Source organism: Myodes glareolus, chromosome 3 (assembly GCF_982192425.1).
Source record: "Myodes glareolus chromosome 3, mMyoGla1.1, whole genome shotgun sequence".
NCBI lineage: Eukaryota > Metazoa > Chordata > Mammalia > Rodentia > Cricetidae > Myodes > Myodes glareolus.
In genome coordinates this window covers 32,433,234-32,454,138 of record NC_142028.1, presented here as the reverse complement: position 1 = coordinate 32,454,138, position 20,905 = coordinate 32,433,234, and the positions used below count along the sequence as shown (strand labels likewise).

The 20,905-nt window shown below is 45.6% G+C and overlaps 1 protein-coding gene across 34 annotated transcripts in view; it reads right to left on the bottom strand.

Annotated features, from left to right (window-relative positions):
* The window catches only part of Cacna1c (calcium voltage-gated channel subunit alpha1 C), a 656,696-nt gene that overhangs the window by 55,312 nt on the left and 580,479 nt on the right, over window positions 1–20,905 (bottom strand). For all 34 annotated transcript variants that reach the window (XM_087904356.1, XM_087904337.1, XM_087904340.1 and 31 more), the window contains 6 exons: window positions 13,436–13,543; window positions 12,720–12,772; window positions 12,308–12,454; window positions 10,591–10,792; window positions 8,625–8,783; window positions 7,924–8,034 (listed from right to left, as the gene is read on the bottom strand). In XM_087904356.1, the coding sequence (XP_087760482.1) occupies window positions 7,924–8,034; window positions 8,625–8,783; window positions 10,591–10,792; window positions 12,308–12,454; window positions 12,720–12,772; window positions 13,436–13,543 (780 nt within the window). The remainder of the gene's footprint in view (window positions 1–7,923; window positions 8,035–8,624; window positions 8,784–10,590; window positions 10,793–12,307; window positions 12,455–12,719; window positions 12,773–13,435; window positions 13,544–20,905) is intronic.

Sequence of the window (20,905 nt, the reverse complement as noted above, 5' to 3'; positions counted from 1 at the left end):
AAAACATTCAGGCATCACAGAAATAACATGAAAAGCAAGAGACAGGAAGAGTGTTGGTGAAAAGGGTCACTGAAGGCTGGTGGGAAAAGGGGAGACTGTGCAGGAGGGGGAGACATAGAACACAGAGATGGTAGGAAGTAGGGATAATGAGAACAGGGAAATGAAAAAAAAAGAAAGGAGGAAACAAGGGAAAAAGGAAGAGGAAGAAGACAAAGAGCCGGGAGTGGGACTGGATATGAAGTACCCAACGCTGGGTACCAGAACTCTGGACTGATCACACAATTCTGACAGAGAAAAGAAACATCAGTCAACACAAAACCAGAGGGAGTAGCTGAACTCTCCTTGCAGAGCAGGTCTACAGAGAGGGGCAAAGACGGCTAGACCCAATCCAGGGCAGGGGTCCCAAACAAGTGGAGCTTCCTGGCTTGGGGGAGCAAATGTCTGAAGAAAGATGTGAGGCACGAGGCTGAGGAGGGCAGGTTGTGAGCTGGTGTGGAAGGGACAGACATAAGGGGAGGCTGAGCTTAATTCCTAGGAGGAATGATTTCTCGGGGTCCCGGACTGTGGAGCCGAGAGGTGGCAAACTAGATGAACTGGAGAGAAAGGAACTGAATCCAGCCAGAAACAGCAGTGACTGTGGCAAAGCCTCATTGTGTCTGTGAAGAGATATTATGGGATATCACGGAATCAATGGTTAACTGACACCAAGCAGAGATAATATAGATCGTATTACATTAGGGTGCCACTTAGATATAACTAATCATGGAGATTAGTGGCGTCTAGTGGCGAAGGCATCACAGAGCACACAGCTGCTCATGGCCTACAGCCTGAGAGGCAGTGAGGATTTCTGCTTTCCCATCAGGCCCATCCTAGGGTCTGCTAATTCAGAAACTCTGGAGAGTCTCCGACAGAAAGCTGGCTACCGTAGGACAATGGGCAAGAGCAGGCCAGGGTTGGGTCCTTGCCCTAAGATGCCCTCACTGGGACAGGGAAGTGGTATTCCCAGGATGGTTAGAGGAATATAGACCTGGGAATGTGTGCTTTCCATAGACACCTTCTGCTCTGGAGTTCCACTGGAACAAACTGAAGGCATTCAACATGCAATGAGGGCTACTAGGAGCATTGAGACATGCAAGGTTTGGCATCCATAGACCCTGATCTATCCCCCCAAATTGGTGGTCTGTCCCCTGAAGCAGACAGAACTGGGGACTATGGGCTCCTTTTGGGGTCTCAGGAGCTTTTTTTCTTTGCCTTAGTTGTGCTGGGTCGACTGAAGGATCCCATGGCTGCTTCTCCCTGTTCCCTTTAGAGTGAGCATATTTATGCCAAAGACTCCCCTCAGATTAGGGTGCCTGCCAGAGGTTGTATCCCTGGAGGCAGGCATGGCAAACAGTTTCAGGTTCAAGCACATACTGCCCTGAAGTTCACGGAAAAGAGGACCCAGTAGCAGTGGGAGTGGGTGTTGTGAGGGCTAGCAGGCTGCCCTTGCTGAGTGGGCAAGCTTGGTCCTGCTGCAGCTCTCTAAAGAGTGTAATGGCACAGGCTGTGGGGAGGCTTTCAGAGTCCAGCCAAGATATGCTCCTTCCTGCTCACTGCCCTTCCTCTCTCCCCACTCCACCTATCAGCCCTCGGTCCCAGGCCCCATGCCTGCTGGATTTTGCAGGTATGATTCAAGGGAGGTCATTTGATCCGACCACGTGCACCGCCTTTGTAACGAGACACCAGTGAAATAGTGGACCACTCTCACTCTCAGAGATGAGTCTCGAGAGCTCTGAGCAAGCGGGCTGACCTCTTTGTGCCTCAGCTTCCTCACGCAGGGCATGGCAAGAATAACTGCACACGTCTCTGCTGGTCCGGGAAGTTTGGGCAATGGCACGCAGGGGAAGTATCTACAAGGTCTGACTCTCAGAAGTGCTTGATGCTATTCTTGGTGGCATTCTTGCCTCACTTCTTGGTGGCTCCTGCATCACAGAAGGCCCTTCCGGCCCAAGAGGATCTGGTAGTCTTGTGGCCACCCAGTCAGGGTCACTGTTTTGTGTGGGCTGAGTTCATGCCTCAGCGCCTTCGAGGCTTGGGAATCCCCCTCCTCGTGGGTTCAGTTTCTTTTCCACTGGCAGGCCCAGAGACAGGGAACCACAGTGTACTTTCCCACTGGGCTCTTACACAGTGTGAATGCTTTTCCACATTAAATAATTAAATGTAATAGCTAACACTTTCCTTCCCACACGAAAGCTTTATGTAAGTCATATAATTATTTTTTATCATTCACGGTAAAAGCACCATGCAGGAGAGAAACCTGTCACAATGTTGCAACAATATACAAATCTCTGGGTACAAGAGCTGTAGTGAGTAGGCCCCTCCAGAGGAGCCCATTTGTGCCTGTCTGCTGGGCACTGTGAACATCAGGTGTCCGTGGGCACACCATAAATAAACAATAATCAGGGGAATGCCTTCTTACCAATCAGCTGTTAAAAAGCAAGCAGGGGCTGGCTGTACACCCACAGGTCCCTGGGCTCTCCTAACGAGGCCAGAAGGAGGGGAAGGGGTGGTGGCATGCCATACCCAGTGCCCTCCTCCCTCCACTTTTCTATTTCTATGCCTTTAAGTGACCATGTGTGCCAAGTCTGTGGGACCACGGGTTCCCCTGAGAGCGAAAGACACTGATTCTTAGTAGCTAAGGTGCACAGAGTTCAACTCACAGTTAAGAGGCTCTATGAAGTCCTACCCTGTGCTTTGTCTCACTTGTCCTCCAGGGGGCACTGTGGAACTGGGTAGAGCTACAGAGTAGGTCCTGGAAGCCAAGCCAGCGGTTTGGATTCAGTGGGTGGGAACAGGGACACCAAATATCCTGCCGTGTGGGACAGCTGAGACTTAAGAGTAACACAGCCACAGGACTTCTGAGAGACGTGTGTAGGTACTATATAGAGAACAGCACAGGGCCCGGTGAAGGCTGGTGTCGCCACAACATTCCACTCTTAGCAAGAGGGCTGAGTGCTGGGGATAATGGCTTGTGGCAGCTTCAGTTTTTATTCTAAGGTTCCACACCTTCTTCTGTTGTCTTCAACTTTTGTGGGAAATGAATCTTTTACCATACACAACCTTTTCCAATTACATTATGGCTAAGAGATTCTGTATTTTAGACATGTTATGTATATGTGTGAATGTCTGAGAACTAAAAACATATTACAGAATATTTATCATGAAATAGGGGCTTGTAGGTCTAGAAAGGATTCAAGACCATTAGCCTAAAAATGATGACTAACTTTCCATACAAGCTTTAAGATAAAATATTTTAACTTACTCCTGAAGTTGTTTACATTGAAATTTCTAGATCAATGTGAGTTTCAGGAAATACAGTCCTCTGTACCACCCACAGAGGGGGACTAGGACATCTAAGGTCCCTTCCTGCTCCCCTGGATAAGCAGGGCAGCCTCCAGGCTCTTGTTCACCCTCCTTTCCTTCTCTGTGTCTGGTTTCGCTCACACAGCCCTTTAGCCTAAGAAACAGTGGTTTTTCCTGATGTTTGTTCTGGCCATGGCAGCTCTTAGCCTCCAGACCCCCTCCACCTCTTCCTAGTGCCCCACCTGTTAGCTCAGCATCCATATTCTGGGATGAGGAGGCTCCAGGACAGCTCTCTTGGAACTTCTACTTGGGAGAGCCATATGTAGTACTGATTCCTAAGATAGATCTCTTGCCCAGACTGCCTGTTCCAGATTTTAAAAGCTTTTAAAACCCAATACATCTGCGGATCCCCTTTGGGCTGGCTTCTCCCTGCTCTCCTTAACTTCAATGAATTGTAGCACCAGCCTGTTCCCCGGGGGACAGGCCAGGAAACTTTGAGCCATCTTTCATTCCTTGTCTGCATCCTCACAGCTGATTCAGCATCAGATGATATCAGCATGATGCTGACACCACTCTCTACTGCTGGTCCAGCGGGCTCTGGCAGACAACGCATCCTCTGAACCCACATCAGGCGATTCCTTACTACGTAACCAACACACTAGTCCCAAAGCCCCCTACTCGGTGCCCAGGGGCTCCCCAAAAGACAACAGCCCCCACAGGCCTGCCTCGAGATGAGTTTCAGTCTTACTGAGAACCTTCTGAAGCAGAGAGGTTAAAAGCCTTCCATTAGGGTGACCCCTGATGCCCTAGACCTACTGAGCTGGGAGGAGTGTGCAACCCGGGGCTCATCATGTCTTCATTTTGTTGTTCTTGATGAACCGTTGTCACCAGCAAAGCCTAGGGATTTAGGTGATGACATTATCCCCGGCACTCAGCCCTCTCGCTAAGAGTGGAATGTTGTGGTGACACCAGACTTCACTGGGCCCTGTGCTGCCCTCTACAGTCTGGGTAAAGCTGCCAACATGAGCTCAAACCTTGAACTTCAAGGTTTATCCTAACAACTCCCCGAATCTGCTGTGTGTCTCCCTCCCTTCTGCTTTTCTGGCTGGGGTAGGGTTCCTTATGAGTTTTATTTGGGATTGTGCTGAATCTGTAAATCAAGTTGAGAGGAAATAAAGCTTTAGTAATGGAGTGTTTCCCAGCCCGGGAGTTCATCTCTTCAATTATTAGTTTTTCTTTATTCCTTGGTATAAATTTTAGTTTTCTTTTTGTTTTATTTATTTTTAGAGACTGAACATTTTTCAGCATCTATCATAAAAGTTTTCTTATTTTTTTTCTGTAATTATTGACACATTTCAGGTCATGGTAGAAATATAATCTCTCATGTAATTAAACAGCCATTTAGTTACCCTTTGAACATCCAACCAAACCTTTCCATCAACTTGCATCTGTATACTGTATCTGTATCATCCCTGTTTCTTTAGCCTGTTTTCCCTACAGCTAAGGACAGAACTCCTTTGGCATTCACCCATCCTTTTCTGTGCATTACCTTTGCTTTCTCCAGGCTGTTTGAGACAGAGGTCTTTAAACTTGTTTATATTAACATCTCATATTTCTGCGAAGTTTTTGGATGAACAAAGTATGTATTTAGGGAGTTGGGAAGTTGGATTCAGAGTGGAGATTTTCTTGAGTAAACTTATTTTACATTGAGAAGTGAGGAAAAGAGATGGATGGAAAGATCACAAGCATCAATCACAGGAGAGACAATGGAAGAAAGAAACAGGACCAAACCAATAGATTAACCCATCAATCAGTCAGATATGAAGAGGATACGACAAGGAAAACAAAATCAGGGACCCCTCCAGATGATGTAGCCATGACTACGGGTAATGGCTACTGCTGTGGTTTGGATGTTAGGTGGCCATCAAAGGACCATGAGTTAAAAGCTTGGTCCCCAAGAGTGGTTCTAGGAAAGGGGAAACTTTCAGACAATGAAGCCTAGTGGAAAGGAAAGAAGGAAGGGAGGAAGGGATGGAGGGAGGGAGGGAGGGAGGGAGGAGGGGAGGAAGTAACTGACGGCCTGCTCTTTGAGGACTGTGAGATTCTAGCCTGAACTCTTGCCCTGATTCCTGGTTACAGATGTGACTGAATTGCTCCTATACACAACCCTGCTACGATGTGCCACTGCCTACCAGCCTCCCTGGCATGTGCTGATAGACACATATTTCACTCAAACCCTCGAAACTATGTTAGTCGCTGCAGGTATTTTATAATTATAAAAATTATAAAAAAATATAATTATGACAGGATGACTAAAGATCCACCTTCTTCATTCTTGCCAACCATCCTTTCCCAGGGAACTCATTTCATACATGAGCAATTGGTGAAAATGGAAGTCCAGAAGTAGTCCAGGTCTGTTAGAAGCTACTCCATTGTTCTTGGGCAAACTCCAGGTAGACATTTCTACCAGTGTTATGAGAGTTTCTGCTTGGTATTATGCCTGAAAGCTCAAGGGCGCATTTCCTAGTCTGTCAGAAAAGAATACAGCTAATGAGGGTGCAGAGGGACTGGGCTCTCCATCTTCTTCTCAATTAACTAGTCAGCTGTCTTTGTCACACGCACTAATAGTCTTCTTCTCTATTGTCCGGGGTCCCTTTTGAGGAATTAATAGAAGAGATCCCCTTGCCATCCTCTGAAGCCAAAGACTGACTCTTGCTATGTGAGATGCCTCTCTTTTGCGCCCAGGAAAAGTTTCTCATGTTTTACCCTGTCTTCTCATGTCTTTCTCCAGGCATTGGAGAAAAGAGGAAACCCTTTATGGGTTAGGCTATCCCAGTTGGTTATGTTATGAACCAGTTTGTTTCTCATCAGTGGGATATACCAAATATGTGTCTCAGGCCAACCTCCCTGAAGATATCAATCTCATGGGCTTCCCAGGGCAGGTGGCTTGGTGCTAGAGAGACATGGTACAGAAAGTCCACAGTGGGCTCTGGAGAGCCCCTCAGACACCAGGACCATATCTGAGTGCACTGTGGGATGCTCAAAGACTAAGATTTAAGCCATGTGTTTCAGGACCTGAGTAAAAGTGATGACAGCTTCCGGAGAGGCTGAAAACTGAGGGTGAAGCCCAGTAATCCTGCTCTCCTCGCCTGACTCAGGATGTGTGAGTGATGCTTCTGTATTCTCAGGCATGGAACCTGGACTAGGGCAACATGTGGGTGGCAATGTTTGTGGGTCCCAGAGAAGGTAGCCACAACAACTGGTGGTCTTTTCCAGGTCAGAACACCCATTATCCCTTAATGGGTCCGAACTTAGAAAGAACTATGACAGAGAATGAATTTCCTTCTTGGAGGCAGGGAAACACTGTGGTTATGGTTGTACCAGGTGAGGCTCATTAGGAGTCTTTGTAAAGTATTTAAGATCCCTCGGTGTCCTGTGGCTGAAAGGAAGGACCAGTGTTTCTGAACCTTGCATGTACTATGTTTATGTGACCCAAATGTCTCTGCTCTTCTGAAAGGTATTCAGCAGAGCCCTTGCCAAGGAGGCACCCTTGTGACACTCCACGTGACAGAACACACCAGCTCCTTCCTTAATAATTGTGTAGCTGATTCTGGGTATGTTGTCAAAAACATAAGCTATAACATGATCTAGCCGGAGACTTGTCTTTTGGCTCCCTGCTGTTCTATGTTGCATCTGGTAAAGCTGGTGAAGGAGAGGGAGAGGAAGCTTGGGAAATCGGTTAATGTTTCAAATCTCCAAGTGTGCACCTCCAGGCACGTCCTTTTCGCCACTCTCCAGGCCACATTAGGGCAGCCACAGGAGCTACTGAGCTGTGGCTACAGCTGCCCCCTGAAGAGGCTGTCAGTCAAAGGCGGGTGCACAGTAGAGATTCTGGCCTTCTATGCAGGTCACGGACTGTAGGCACTACTTCCACTAGCCTGCTCTGGTGTCACCTGGGACGGTGGGCAGGGCTGGTGAGGAAGAGTGACAGGTGGTCAGCTCCGCCAGCTCTGCCTCACTCAGACAGTGTTAGCTAGCCCTCCCCCTCTCTTCGATGAGGTGCTGTTTGCGAGGAGTGACACAGGAAAATCTGCAGGCCACTGCTTGTCCTGTGCTGAGGACAAAGGGAGCAACGACAGTGTCTCTGACCATGGTCCATGGCATGGAGGACTGGGCCCTGAGCAAACACAGGCCCAGCCTGCACTTCTCACGGTCACCTGCTCTGTATGACACATGAAATGGGAGCGGAGTATATCAGGGACTTTCAAAGATCTGCGGGGCTGGGCCAGGAGAAGTTTGGTTTGCCAGGTGGTGGGATATGGGAGGGGAAGGGGTGTGGCTGAGCTCATGAAAGACCACAGCTCTGCTCATGGAGAAGTCTATTTCCCAGTCATGGACCAGACTACGAGGTAAGGTTATGTTTCAAGGAGTTGGCCTGGTTCACCTCTTGGCCAATGTAGCTTTTAGAGGACTCTTCGGAGAAGGGATAACCCTTCACTGGGCCATTCTCCCATCACATCCCTTGCCCTGTGGACACATACCCACCCCGTCCCATCAAACAGCTTTTTCTCAGAGGCCTACCTTGGGTTTGAAGGCAATGAGCTTCAGGATCATCTCCACTGTGAAGAGGCCAGTGAAAAGCATGTTGAGGATATTCATGGCAATTTTGAAGAGGCAGCTCTGGCCATAATGCTAAGAGGAAGGAAGGGGAAGACCATGAACATGAGGCTGAAGTCCTCCGGCTCTTTTATCACCTTTGCCCCGCTTTCTCAGATGACCCCATGTCTGCAGAGATCTTCCTTGAACCATCCTCAGAAGGTTTCCCACCATGTCTTGGGCAGGCAGGCAGACCCTGGAGACATGGCAAGCTCTTGCCTTTTCTACTGTCTGATAGCTGGGTAGCAGAGATCTGAGTTCCTGATCACTGGGCATGATGACTTCTGGATGTTTCTGGCACTTGAGAGTCCTGGCACAAACTGACTTCCTTGTAGGTGGGATTTGAATCCATCTCCACACCCATGCCTTATGATGATGACTCCAAACTTACTCCCATGGTTCTCTACCTCCTCCATTCCCTGTTATTAATCTAGGGCCCCAGGGATTCTTCCATAAGTTCACAGAGGAGCCCCATCCCTGAGAAGGGCTACTGTCTTTCTCTCCCTCTTCTGACTCCCTGACTCTCCCAGCTGCAGGCACTGACCACTTGACCTGGCCTTGCCGCTCCTTCTACTACATCCTTCCCCAGCATTTTCCCTAGGCTAGTCCCCCACCCACAGACTCACCTGCATGGCCAGGCAGATGGTGTTGAGCAGGATAAGGACGAACATCAGATACTCGAAGTAGGTAGAGTTGACCACGTACCACACTTTATACTGGTGCTGGTTCTTGGGGATGTACCTTCGCAAGGGTCGGGCCTTGAGGGCATATTCCACACATTGTCTCTGGAAGGAAAGAAGAAGTGAAGGCACGTGGAGGAAGAGTGGGGGTGACAGCGGGCATGTGGCAATAAAAGGCAGGACGCTTGTGAAATCACAACCTGGAAGGTGTTCTCGGGCTCTGCTCACACATGTGGCATGTAATGGGAAGCACGCTTTTGATTTTTCTGGCATCCCTTGTCAAGGACAAGGGGGCAGAAAACCAGGCCCTTCCAGCAACTCTTCTCCAGATTGCAAGCAATGAGCTCAGCTCCTTTTCTCCAACCGGTAATGACTGGTACATTGCTCAGCAAGTCCTTGGCGCCTGATAAATACTGATTGGCTCATAGCTCTCATTGATTTTGTCCCACACCACAAATTCTCCATGGGGTATTTCTTGCTTAATTTGTTTTTTTTTATCCTAAATCCTTCTTCCTTATTGTTGAGTATCTACACGATCAGAAGACACAGAACTGTCAAGAGAGAAACTCTTGTTCTAACTAGAGTCTTGGGAATACAGAAAATGTCAGGCAATCTCTATGCACAGCACCCAAATCTCTAAATCAGGAGGCAGAAAACCAGCCACTGTAGCCTGCTTGACCCTTGACCTCCATGCTTAATCTCCAAGTCTTGCTGATCTGACCTCCTGTTAGGTCAGGTTCTCTACTCACCTTATCTATGCTTCCCTCCTTGTCTTTCAATGCTAAGTCTACACAGTAGCCCAAATATTGAATCTAAAGCTAAATAGCAGATATCAAAGTCCACAAAGGGTCTAGCTTCCCTGTCATGCACAGAGCTGGGCATACTGGGCTGTATCCTAATGAGCTGGCTTTTATTCAGATCATGTTTTCACTGGGAGGGCAAAGGGAGCTGAGGTTTCACACCAATGTCCAATCCTAACAGCACCCAGGGGACCTGAGAGAACACATTCTAGACCTTAGTGTCACCATGCTACACCCCTAAGACTCCTCTCTCGACCCTGCTCAGACCTTTGTTTTGCTTGAAAAGCCATCTAAGTGGTTTCCTAAAACTGCTCTCTTGGCCATCCCAAGCTCTCTCTTTACAACATTGTTCTACCTTCTCCTTTGACAATTAGTGTGGGAGGTCCTTCTGTCAATGTGTTGATTTTACTGGCTAATGAATAAAGAAACTGGCTTGGCCTGATAGGGTAGAACAGAGATAGGCAGGGAAAACTAAACTGAATGCTGGGAGAAGGAAGGCGCAGTGAAGAGAAGTCATGTAGCCCTATCAGAGACAGATTCTGGTCAGAATCTTGCCGGTAAGCCACAACCTTGTGGCAATACATAGATTAGTCGAAATGGGTTAAATTAAGATGTAAGAGTTAGCCAATAAGAAGTTAGAGCTAATGGGCCAACAGTGATTTAATTAATACAGTTTCCGTGTGGCTATTTCGGGGCTGAGCAGCCAGGAACTAACAAGTGGCGTCATACTACAGACAATGATGCCAACATACTTGGGCATAGAGCAACTTCTTAATTTTTGGATATGACATAAATTTCTTTTTCCCATATTGCCTGAAACAAAGTGTTGCTAAGGGGAGGTTTAGCAAATATTCACTGATTGATTACATTTTTCAGGCCTGGGATTTGGGAGCATTTCACGTCTAGCAGGTCTGAGAAAGACTGGATCCACATTTCTGCCACAGGGATTTGAAACAAAAACCCTGTTCTAGTGCATGACAGGACAGAGAACCTTGGCATCCACACACATCTCTCTAAGTCCCCTAGGCTCTCTTCTGATGGCTCTTGGGCAGCCAACATCTGCCCTTCCTTCTGGGGTCCCCACTTTCCTCCCTTCTTTCCCAGAAAGCTACCTGGTTCTTGTCCAGCTCACAGTTCTTGTACTCTTGCTCCCCCTGCTCCTGGAAGGTGACAATGACGAAACCCACGAAGATGTTCATCATGAAGAAGGCAATGATGATGATGTAGATGATGAAGAAGATGGAGATCTCCACACGGTAGTTGTAGATGGGGCCCTTGTCTTCTGTGTGGGAGTCGATGGAACGGTACAGCAGCCTACAGGAGGAGACAGGCTCACAGAGTGAACTGAAGAAGCAGTGTCACCTCCATGAGATGATGGCACCACTGCTCCCAGGGATCCCTGCAATCAAAGGAAACAGCTCCAGGCTGGGGCCAGAGGGTCTGGGGCTCAAGTCCCATCTAGGCAAAGCAATGAATCTCTTTGGCACTGAGTCCACAACTGTCAAGTGGAAATGGTAATTCCCTACTTTCCTATCTGACAGAGCAGCTGATATAATATATACACAGTGTTTTGAAACTGTCAAGAGCTGTTGAACTGTAACATTCATCACTGACACCAATTTCAAATACAGAAGTATTGGTAAATATTGAAACAGCTTTGCAAACTGGCATGGGCTAAAGGAGGTGAGGCCACACAAAAAGTAAACCTGAGGAAAAAATATTCATTTAGATAAAATAAAACTAGCATGACCTTAGATTATTCACATCATCTACAGTAGTTCAGATTACACACACACACACACACACACACACACACACACACACACACACACACACACACACGTCTGCCATACATTGCAGTCTGGGCTGTGGGGCCAGGATTATTTCTATAATATATGGCTATTCTCCAAGTATCACTTATATATTGCCATATAACAATGGCAAATCCCATCCATGCACTGTTGGATGGGGACATAGGTGTTTAAATCAAGACACAAAGGGCACTAGATGGACCAGCCTGCTACCAGCCATGTTGTGTGAGCCAATAAGCTGGTCATGTAGGGAATTTATCACATCTGTAGAGGGACTGGGACCCTGGCTGTTGTCTCTTTCTTACTTGACAGTGTCAATGTAGACAAGGCTTTCCCCAAGGAGACCAGTACACAGTCTAGCCAGACAGAGACCTCCTGGTTGCCTTTACCCATGCCAGCTACACATAGTGAGTGGTAAACTGGAACTCTGGTGATCAAAGGTTTACACAGAGAAATTCTCTCTGTATTTGACTCTGAAATGCCATAAAGATAATGGCAGGGACTCCCAATCCTGTGATTCACACTGAGCCACTGAGCTTGGGGAAAGGAGTTAAAAGGTATCCAATTTTGGTTGGGATTTCTAAGATGCTACAGATGCATCGAGTGGCACAGCACTTGTATAACACGCACAAGGCCCTCAGTGAAATCCTCTGCATCCCCATCTCCTATAATTTGTTTTATAAGAGTTGAGACCGAGTCTCACTATGTAATTCTGGCTGGCCTGGAACTCACTACATAGTCTAGGCTAGCCTCAAACTCAGAGATTCGGTCTCAGAGTTCTGTCTCTGGCTCCCAGGTGCTGGGATTAAATGTGTGCACCACTATGTCCAGCTAAAAGTCTATGTTTCTGTAGTGATTATGTTCTATGAGAATTCTAGAAGCAATCTCACTGCCTGGGGACGACACAAGTATGACCTCTGGGAAGAATTCAGAGAAAGTATAAGACTTTGAATAATACTTGGACAGTCAGTGTCTAGACGCTAATGTTAGGGATGTGAGCCTTGGTATTCATACTCACTCTGGCCACCCCTCAAAGGTGGAGACGGTAAAGAGGGCCATCATGGCCGCCAGAACATTGTCAAAGTCAAACTTGCTGTTCTCCCAGCTACGAGGCTGGATAATCGGGTGGTCAACCTCGCCATCTTTGTATGTGATGTAGTTACCCCTGAGAGAGGAAGAGAAAGGTAATCACAGAATGTCCCATATCTCTACCGTCAGTGATTCCTGGCATGCTGGGTGGGATGCAACCACATTATCCCAGCCATCAGAAGACTCAGTGGCTTGAACTTTGAGGAATAAAGTCACATATCACAAAAGTGAGGTCAGATAATGAGATGGTAAGAGGACAGCCTTCACTCCTCTCTAACCAAGCCACCAGCCTCCCCTGAGTTAACCAGCCCTGGCTCTGCGGCCTCTTAGCTTAAACTTACTTGCATTCTGCCTCCGTCTGTTTGGAGCTATCCGAGCAGGTATAGAGCTTCCCCTAGAAGAGAAGAATGTAGTGATTAGACAGGCTTCTCAAGGGATGGGTCCGGAAGAAGACGATCAATGAACTTTAGGGATAACGGGTGAAAGGTGAACAGAGTCCAGATGCAGCGGACGTGGTTCACATCTGGAGCCCAGAGTGCACTCAGATTCAAAAGCATGAAACACCAACCTTTGAAGACTCTGCTCTCGAGGAAGGCCTTGAGAGGAAGAAAGAAGGAGATCTGGGATTGGAGGGAGTTCATGGGAGGAAGTCAGTGGAAATTTATATCGTGGGTGGTGAGGGGCAGGGAGAGTGTTTCAGGTGAGAGGCTAGCAGAACTAAAGAGATGGAAGCAGAAAAGAGACCAGCCAGGCCTCTGGCCTTGGGCTGGGTGGGTAGGTGAAGGGTAGAGGCCTTTAGAGAACACAGAGGCCTATAGCTGGGAGAGTCAGAGATCGCTTCCCTCTACTCTCTTGGTCTAAAAAGTTCAAGTAGGTTGTGGTCAGAGGTCACGGTGCCTCATGTATGTGTCGCCTGAGGTCACACTGCCACAGTGTGATAGGCTGTAGCCTCAGGTCACACTGTTCTGTACACCTGACCCAGACTGCTGTCCCCTCTGGCATCTGTTGGCTCCCTTCCCTGGAATGCTGATGAGAGGGGAAGGAGGCGGGACTTTACCTTGAAGAGCTGGACCCCAATGCAGGCGAACATGAACTGCAGCAGAGTGGTGACAATTACAATGTTCCCAATGGTCCGGATGGCCACAAACACACACTGGACCACATGCTGCAATGGGAAGAAGAATGGGAACGGGATAAGGTTTCATTCTAAGCAGGCTTGAGCCAGTCCCTGGACCCCTCCACGCAGGCAGCGCAGGCAGATCCTATGCTCCACTGAGTGGTGGAAAGCAGGCTAGACAACCTTTCCAGAGTCATGCTGATGGAACTCAGAATGCCAAGGTCTCCTTGGACTCTGGGAGATGACAGGGATATAAGCCCTTCCAAACTCCTGAGTGGTGAAAATACCAAACAACGTTAACTCAAAAAACAGCTTCTCCCTTGCCTTTACCCTACTTTTGAATCAATCTGATTACCCTGAAGGTTACTCCTGTAGAGTAAGTCTTGTAATTACTCTAGAGCCAGTCCTATAACTGCCCTGTAGATGCCTTCTAGGAACCCACATAAATCCTAGCCCCTGACCAAGAGGGACAACACCTTCCTTAGTGTTCTGGCCTTTCTCTGTCTACAAAGAATAAATACAATTCTTTGTTTTCCTGTCTTGGTGGAAATCTTGGCACTCTAATCTTGACCGTGATTTCCTCCTAACACTGTGGTGGCCTAAATAGGAGACCCTTCTTTTATTTTCTTGTTCCTTTTTCACTCTGGAGCCTATAGTAATTGGCCAAATCCACCGGGAACTGAAGATCTCAGGCTGGGTCTAATCTTCAGGGATATCCAAAGGCCTACAGGGTAGGTGACTCCGGATGGCGGGCATCAATCCTTTTGTCTCCTTGTGGAAGGCCTTATTTCACACTTGCAGCTGATGGACCCTAACTGAAGTTATTCTTCGGTGAATCACTAAGGCCGTAAGGAAAAGGACGGTCCGCTATAGCCTGGAAGTGGGAAGAGTTGCTGCCTCTTTCTGGGAATCTCATGGGACTCCCCCTTTCTAATCTCCCCTTGCTACTCCTTTTCCATACGTTGAATACTACCAGACGTCAACGAACCTCCCAGCTGCTGGTGATCCTCTTTCAGGAATATTGCAAGTTCAAAGGGGATTTAGGAGCAGACTCTGACTCTGCTGGTGGGAGAGAAATGACTTCACTCCTTTTCATCTCTCACTTGGTGTGCCCTAGTACAAGGTTCACCACTCCTTCAGCTTGTTAGAGACAGAGAGTGTCTTCAGGAAAGACGCCGATGGGGTAGGGACACCCCCTACGTTCTCCTTTTATCAGCCAAGGTCGACCGCTGTCCTTGGGGTGTTGGGGAAGGTACTCCCTTCATTTGTCTTACGCTGGCTTTTTACTTCACATGACTCTTTTTCTCTTCCCTGTATGTGATGGTTAATGTTAATTATCACTTGACAGAATCTGGAATCACCTAGGAGACATCCTCCAGGCAATTTATGAGGGATTATTTAGCTTCTGGGCTGCCTGTGAGAGGTTATGCCGATTAGATTAATTGAGGTGGGAAAACCCTATATAAAAATTTGGGCAGCGCCATTGCCTGGCCTTGGGTCCTGGTTAGAAGAAAGGAGAAGGCTAGCTGAACACAAACATTCTTCACTCTCTGATTTCCTACTGTCATATGACCAGTAGCTTCGGGCTCCTGCTGCATGATTTTGTGCCATTACGTACTGTACCCTTGAACTTGAACTGAAGTAAATCATTTCCCCTGATCTACTTTAGTTAGAGTATTTGTTTTTATCACATTAATAGGAAAAGAAGCTAAGACACCATAGGGGTTACCATGGGGAACGCCCAACTGATCTCCTTTGGGTTGTCAACTCTTCTTCAGAGTACAAGGACACAGAACATGTGACTAAAATGTTGACATCTGTGCCTGTGGTTTTCTTTCCTGGCCAGAATTTCTGACCCGAGAGACCTACAGGAAGCCAGACTTTCAGTTTCCTCAAGATTTCCTCAGATTTTCCCTTCTCTAATAGCTGGTAGTAAAATTCCGATTTTCTGACTCCCCCCTGAGGCTGTTATATCCACTCCTGGACCATAACTTCTGGCCATTTAATGGCCCATTATGACTTCTCTCTATTTGCAACCCAGCCATGCCTGCAGTCTCAGCCCTGCTCTGGCTTCCTCCTGAGGCCTTTCACTCGCCTATCTTTCTTCCTCTCTGATACAAAGCAGAGTTCTTTCTCAATGCTCAGGCTCACTGCCCAAAGGAACTCTCTTACACACTGGCTTGGGAACGTCATACGGAAAAAATTCAATAAACAAAATTATCCCCTCTCGTTTGAACATCTCCGACAAACACTGACTGGCTTACCCCATCCACCTAATATAGACATAACTGCTGTTTGCCTTCATTGGGCCCTTCTCTATGTTTAAGTGAAGCTCTGTATTTTTGAGATATAAATTTCCTACCTAGTTCCTACTAAAAAGCATATCTGATTATGTTGTGTCTGTTCATGGTAATTATTTTTATGCAATTGGTTTTTATGTGTCATTTTGTGTCCCAAGAAAAACTGAACAACAAAATCGGTGACTGTTTCATTTATATATCTTTCAAGAAGTTAGCAAGTGCTGTTCTTGGTATATGCTTTGTTTTAAGATTCATATGTATGCACATAAATATAAACACTTTAAAGATTATTTTTAACTGCTACAAACACTTGAAAACCACATTTTCAAGGTCCTTATCTGGCCAAGAGACAATACTAAAACTATGAAAAACAAAACTGTCACTTAAAGAACTGATTGACCTACTTAAAGGTAGACAATGACATCTTTAGATTTACAGATAACCTAACATGTTTCTTTACAACATAAACGTAATTTTTCTTTTGCATTTAGAATAATAACTTATTGTGCCTTCTGGTTTAAAAAAGGGGAAAATATAAAAAAGGAAAAAAATAGTTTAAATAAAACATTGAGTAAATAGTTAAAACCTTTACTATAAAGGTAAACAAATTGACCCAAAAGTAAAGGTGATAAAAAGGATAGAGACACAATGCCTCATTTTAATGCTGTCTTCTGGTTGCCATGTAGACCTAAATGACAAGCCATTGTCCTTTCAGCAGAGACAATTTCTAAATGCTTGTTATAAGAAGGATTAAGTCTTCCTGGACAGCAATGGCACATGTCTTTAACCCCAGCGCTCAGGAGGCAGAGGCAGGTGAATCTCTTGAGTTTGAGGCCATCCTGGTCTACAGAGTGAGTTCCAGGACAGCCAAGGCTACACAGAGAAATCCTGTCTCAAAAAAAAAGGCTTATATCTTAATACAAATAATGTAAGTTTGTTGAAAATGTCTCCAGAACAGTTCATATTTTGCTGTGTTTCAACTTCCTGTGTTTCCCTTTAAATTTTCATATAAACTGGGGCACACTCAAGTACATTGGTGGAAATACCAAATAGGTGGGTTAGAGCAAAGTGGGAAAAATCTCTGTCATAGGCTTTGGAGTCACCTGATAGCATTCTTGGCCAAGGGTTGGTGAAAGTTGGGGATCTGTTGCTGTTTTCCAAAAGGATTTACCTAATAATTAGTTAGATTACACCCAAAGACATGGAGAGCCTAGCAGTGTTGCTATCTCTGCAGAGGAAAAAGGTGAAGGATCGCTTTGCTTTTGGTTGGCTGATTATTCCAAGGACATTCACGTCACTATTTGCACCAGCAGACTAATCCTGCCAGGACAGTCATCATTTTACCGCATAGGGTTCACAGCTTGGAAAGATGGATGATTGCTTCTCTCCTCTGGCAGCACGCACAGCACTTTCCAGCACCAGGAAAGCTAGCCAGTAGCGATAAAGCTTCCAGATCAGCCTGATTTCCCCGTGTTCCATGACTCAAGTATGTGGTACTGTCAACAGTAGGGTCTTACTGTCAAGTTCTGGAGGGTAACTAAGAATAATGGCAATAGCCTATAATGTTTGGGGGTTTATGGACCCTACTTGTCAACAAGTTCAAAAGCAGTAACCCATTCCTGGTACTAAATTCTTCATTTGCGACCCTGTGGTGTCTAGTAGGAGCATTGTTCCTGCCCGTTATAGGGTAACTCCACTTAAACCGTTTCCGTATGTGTATATTATATATTTAGAATCTTCTATAGTAGTAGGTTTCCATATGACTTTTTAAAAGGGCCTTAAGTGTTAGTTCTCCATTCCTCCGTAATCTCTCCTCAACCCTGCCAATGCCCCTACTCCATTTAATCATTCCTGTTCCTATTACACTTTCTTCCAAGGCTCAGGGATGAACCTAGAAGAGTGATGAACCTAGAAAGATTGTAAGAGTGAGAGACAGTGGAAGACGCAAGGAGTCTTATGAACACACAGGGCAGTTGCACATATTAACTCCCAACAGTTGTGACCACATGTCCAAGACCTGCGAAAGTTCAAGCCAGAAAAACTCCAGCATGGAGGAGAGATTGGCACAAGGCCCTCCCTCTAGCTGAGGAACTATTGGTGACTGGTAGTTGTTGGGAGAAGGACAGTTCATTTTCCTTAAGGGTATGACTCCTGTAAATCAACCATGATCCAGGGGATGGAATCACATCCAAGAGTATTTGAGTAGCACACATTAGACTCAATGGAATAAAAAACAAAAGGACATGAAGTTGGGTGAGCAGGTAGTTGGGGGTGGATCTAAGAGAAATAAGGGTAGCAGGGATGAGTAGTATCAAAATATATTGCATGAGATTCTCAAAGAATTAATAAAATATTATTAAAATACTTTTAATAAAAGGTTGTAAAGCCTAAAAATTAAAAAAGAGATGACACTGGCATGACTAAATTGGCTATAAAGAAAGGTTATTAAAACCTCTGAAGGTCAAAATTTAATACCTTGAGATAAAACTGATGCTTGAATAGAATGGAAAAAGAAAAGGCCCAGAGAACCAGGGTATTCTACTTTATGCTTTGATCAAATAAACTATCTGAAACTTAGTGATTAGATTTCATACAAATGTTAAAATACTAAGACTGTGTGTTTACCAATGGGGTAAAGCCTTCTTTAGCTGGATGGCCACTGCCTTCATAGTAGGAGAAATGCTATTAAGAAGAATTACTTGAAAAAAATTATTCCTTCTTGGGGACATGCCTGTTAAATCACTTAACAATTGCAAAACTTATTTTAGTAGACAATATTTAAAACTATTTTGAAACTTTGATCTATTGTACAAAATTCTATCCCCCTGCCTGTGATCTTCAGTCTTCTAGCTTGATGAGTGAGCAACCATATTACACCAGCTGTTCAAAACTAAAGCCTTGGCTTCCTTAGCCTATAACATTCTTGTTGGCTCTCTGAAATCTAAAATCTACTTACCCTCTTTGAAAACATTTATTATCCCTTTATAACATAATTATTGGGTATTCCATTAAATTAACCAATGAACCATCTTTTTTGTTCAATTTGACCCAAGTTAGACTTATCTGGAAAGGGAAACCTCAACTGAGAAAATGTTTCCATCAGATTGCTTATAATGTGGGACTAATGATTCGTGTGGGAAGGCCCAGTCCATTGGGTGCAGCGCCTCATGCGGACAGTCCTGAGGCGTATAAGAAAGCTGACTGAGTAAGTCATAAAGAGCAAGCCATTAAGCAGCACTCCTCCATGGCCTCTGCTTCTGTTCCTGCCTCCTTGATCCTACCCTGACGTCCCTTTATGATGGACTACAACCCTAAACTAAAAATAACAACAACAAAAGCAAACAAACAACAACAAAAAACTTGTTTTTGGTCATCATGATAGCTAATCTTGGTTGTCAACTAGAGTATACCTTGAGTCAATGAAAACTCAAATAATCTGGACATGCCTATGAAGGATTTTCTTGATTAGATCATTTAAGGTGGGAAGATGTCCCTAAGTCTGGGCCACACTTTCTGGTGGTAGCCTACATAAAAGGACGAGGAAAAGGAAACTTGCACTGTTTGCTGCTTGTACCCTCTTCCATCGGCAAGCACCTCTATCCTGTTGCTGAGGCATTCCTTTGTTCGTGACAGAACCTACTTCTTTGGAATTCCAGTGGAAAATGAAGAACAACAGCCCTCTAGGATTTCCCTGGGGCTCCAGCATGAGACAGGGATTGCTGAGACACTTCGGTCATCATGACTGAACAACTACAGAATGCTTGGCCTTTACACTGTAAAGACAGCTATTGTTGGATGACTTGGACCACAGCCCATAATCCACTTGAATAAATTTCATATATATAGTCATATCATAGCAACAGAAAACTAAGTAGGACATTTTTTTTAAAAAAACAAAACAAAACAGGTTCATGGGTTATTGCGGTGACAACCTAACCATGTTGTTTTTGTGAGGACTGCAGGACTTTGAAACTTTGTACTGGAAAAACCATTTAGTGCTCATAGCTTTACTGGGATGTTAAAGGAGCTTGGATGACAGGGATGCTGAAAGAGATGCAGATGATGGAGAGGCCTCGCCTGTGATGTTTCAAAGGGATGTAACAACCACAAGGGATGCTTGCATGATACTTTGAATCAAGAATCTGGGGCTCTGGTCAGCTGGGACTGAAGAATCCTGTGATTAACAGGAGGTCAGCACCATTAAGGAGAAACCTCTGTTTTGATGGGACAGTCGATGCTGGTTATTGGGAACAGAGAAATGAGCGCTGATCAAGAAGAGACTGGGATCACAGAAGTGAGCCTTTTGGGAGTATTTTTTCAGGATCAGCACACAGAAGCTGTGCTCCAAAGACGGCCAAGGCTACATCTCAGGTTGACAGCCAGAGGTGTTACTGGTTTGAAGGCAAGATGGGGTCATAGAGAGTAGCTGAGGCCTGGCACTGGATAGAAGGGCTGGAGCCCCTTGAAGAGAGGTCTGGGGAGGCTGTTGGTGAAGGTGTAGCTTTAGTTGCCATGGAGACCCCAGAACACTGGAGATAGCAGTACCACGGGGTGGGTGACTGCCAAGGACCAGTCTAAGCCTCTGAGATGAGCTGGAGGACGGAAGCTGCCCAGGCATGCTGGAGCTCAGAAGACCATGAGTGGGGCCCAGAGGTCAACTACTGAACATTTCACACTGCTTACTTTTGGTTTTGCCTTTATTTGATTGTGACTGCACCCTGGTTCTTTCCTCTTGGAACAAGAAAGTATTAACTTAGTTTGAACGTAATAGGAGCCCACAGTTAAAAGGTGAAACTTTTATAAGAAAACATGAAAAACTTTTATAAGAAAACATATAAAAAACTGGATTTTTTAAAGAGACTGAACTTTTAAGTGCTGAAAAATTTAAAGACCATGGGACTTAAAAAGTTATATCATGTTTATATTACGGTATCAATATTAGCATGACATCTTGGGAATAAACGAGAAAGGAAGCTTCATGGTTTAGCAGCAATGTGTTTGTGTGTCAAACTAACAAGGGGACAATTTTCCTGGGTGGTTTGTCAACCTGACAGAAGCTAGAGTTATCTGGGAAGAGGAACCTCAATTGAGAAAATGCTTCCATCAGATT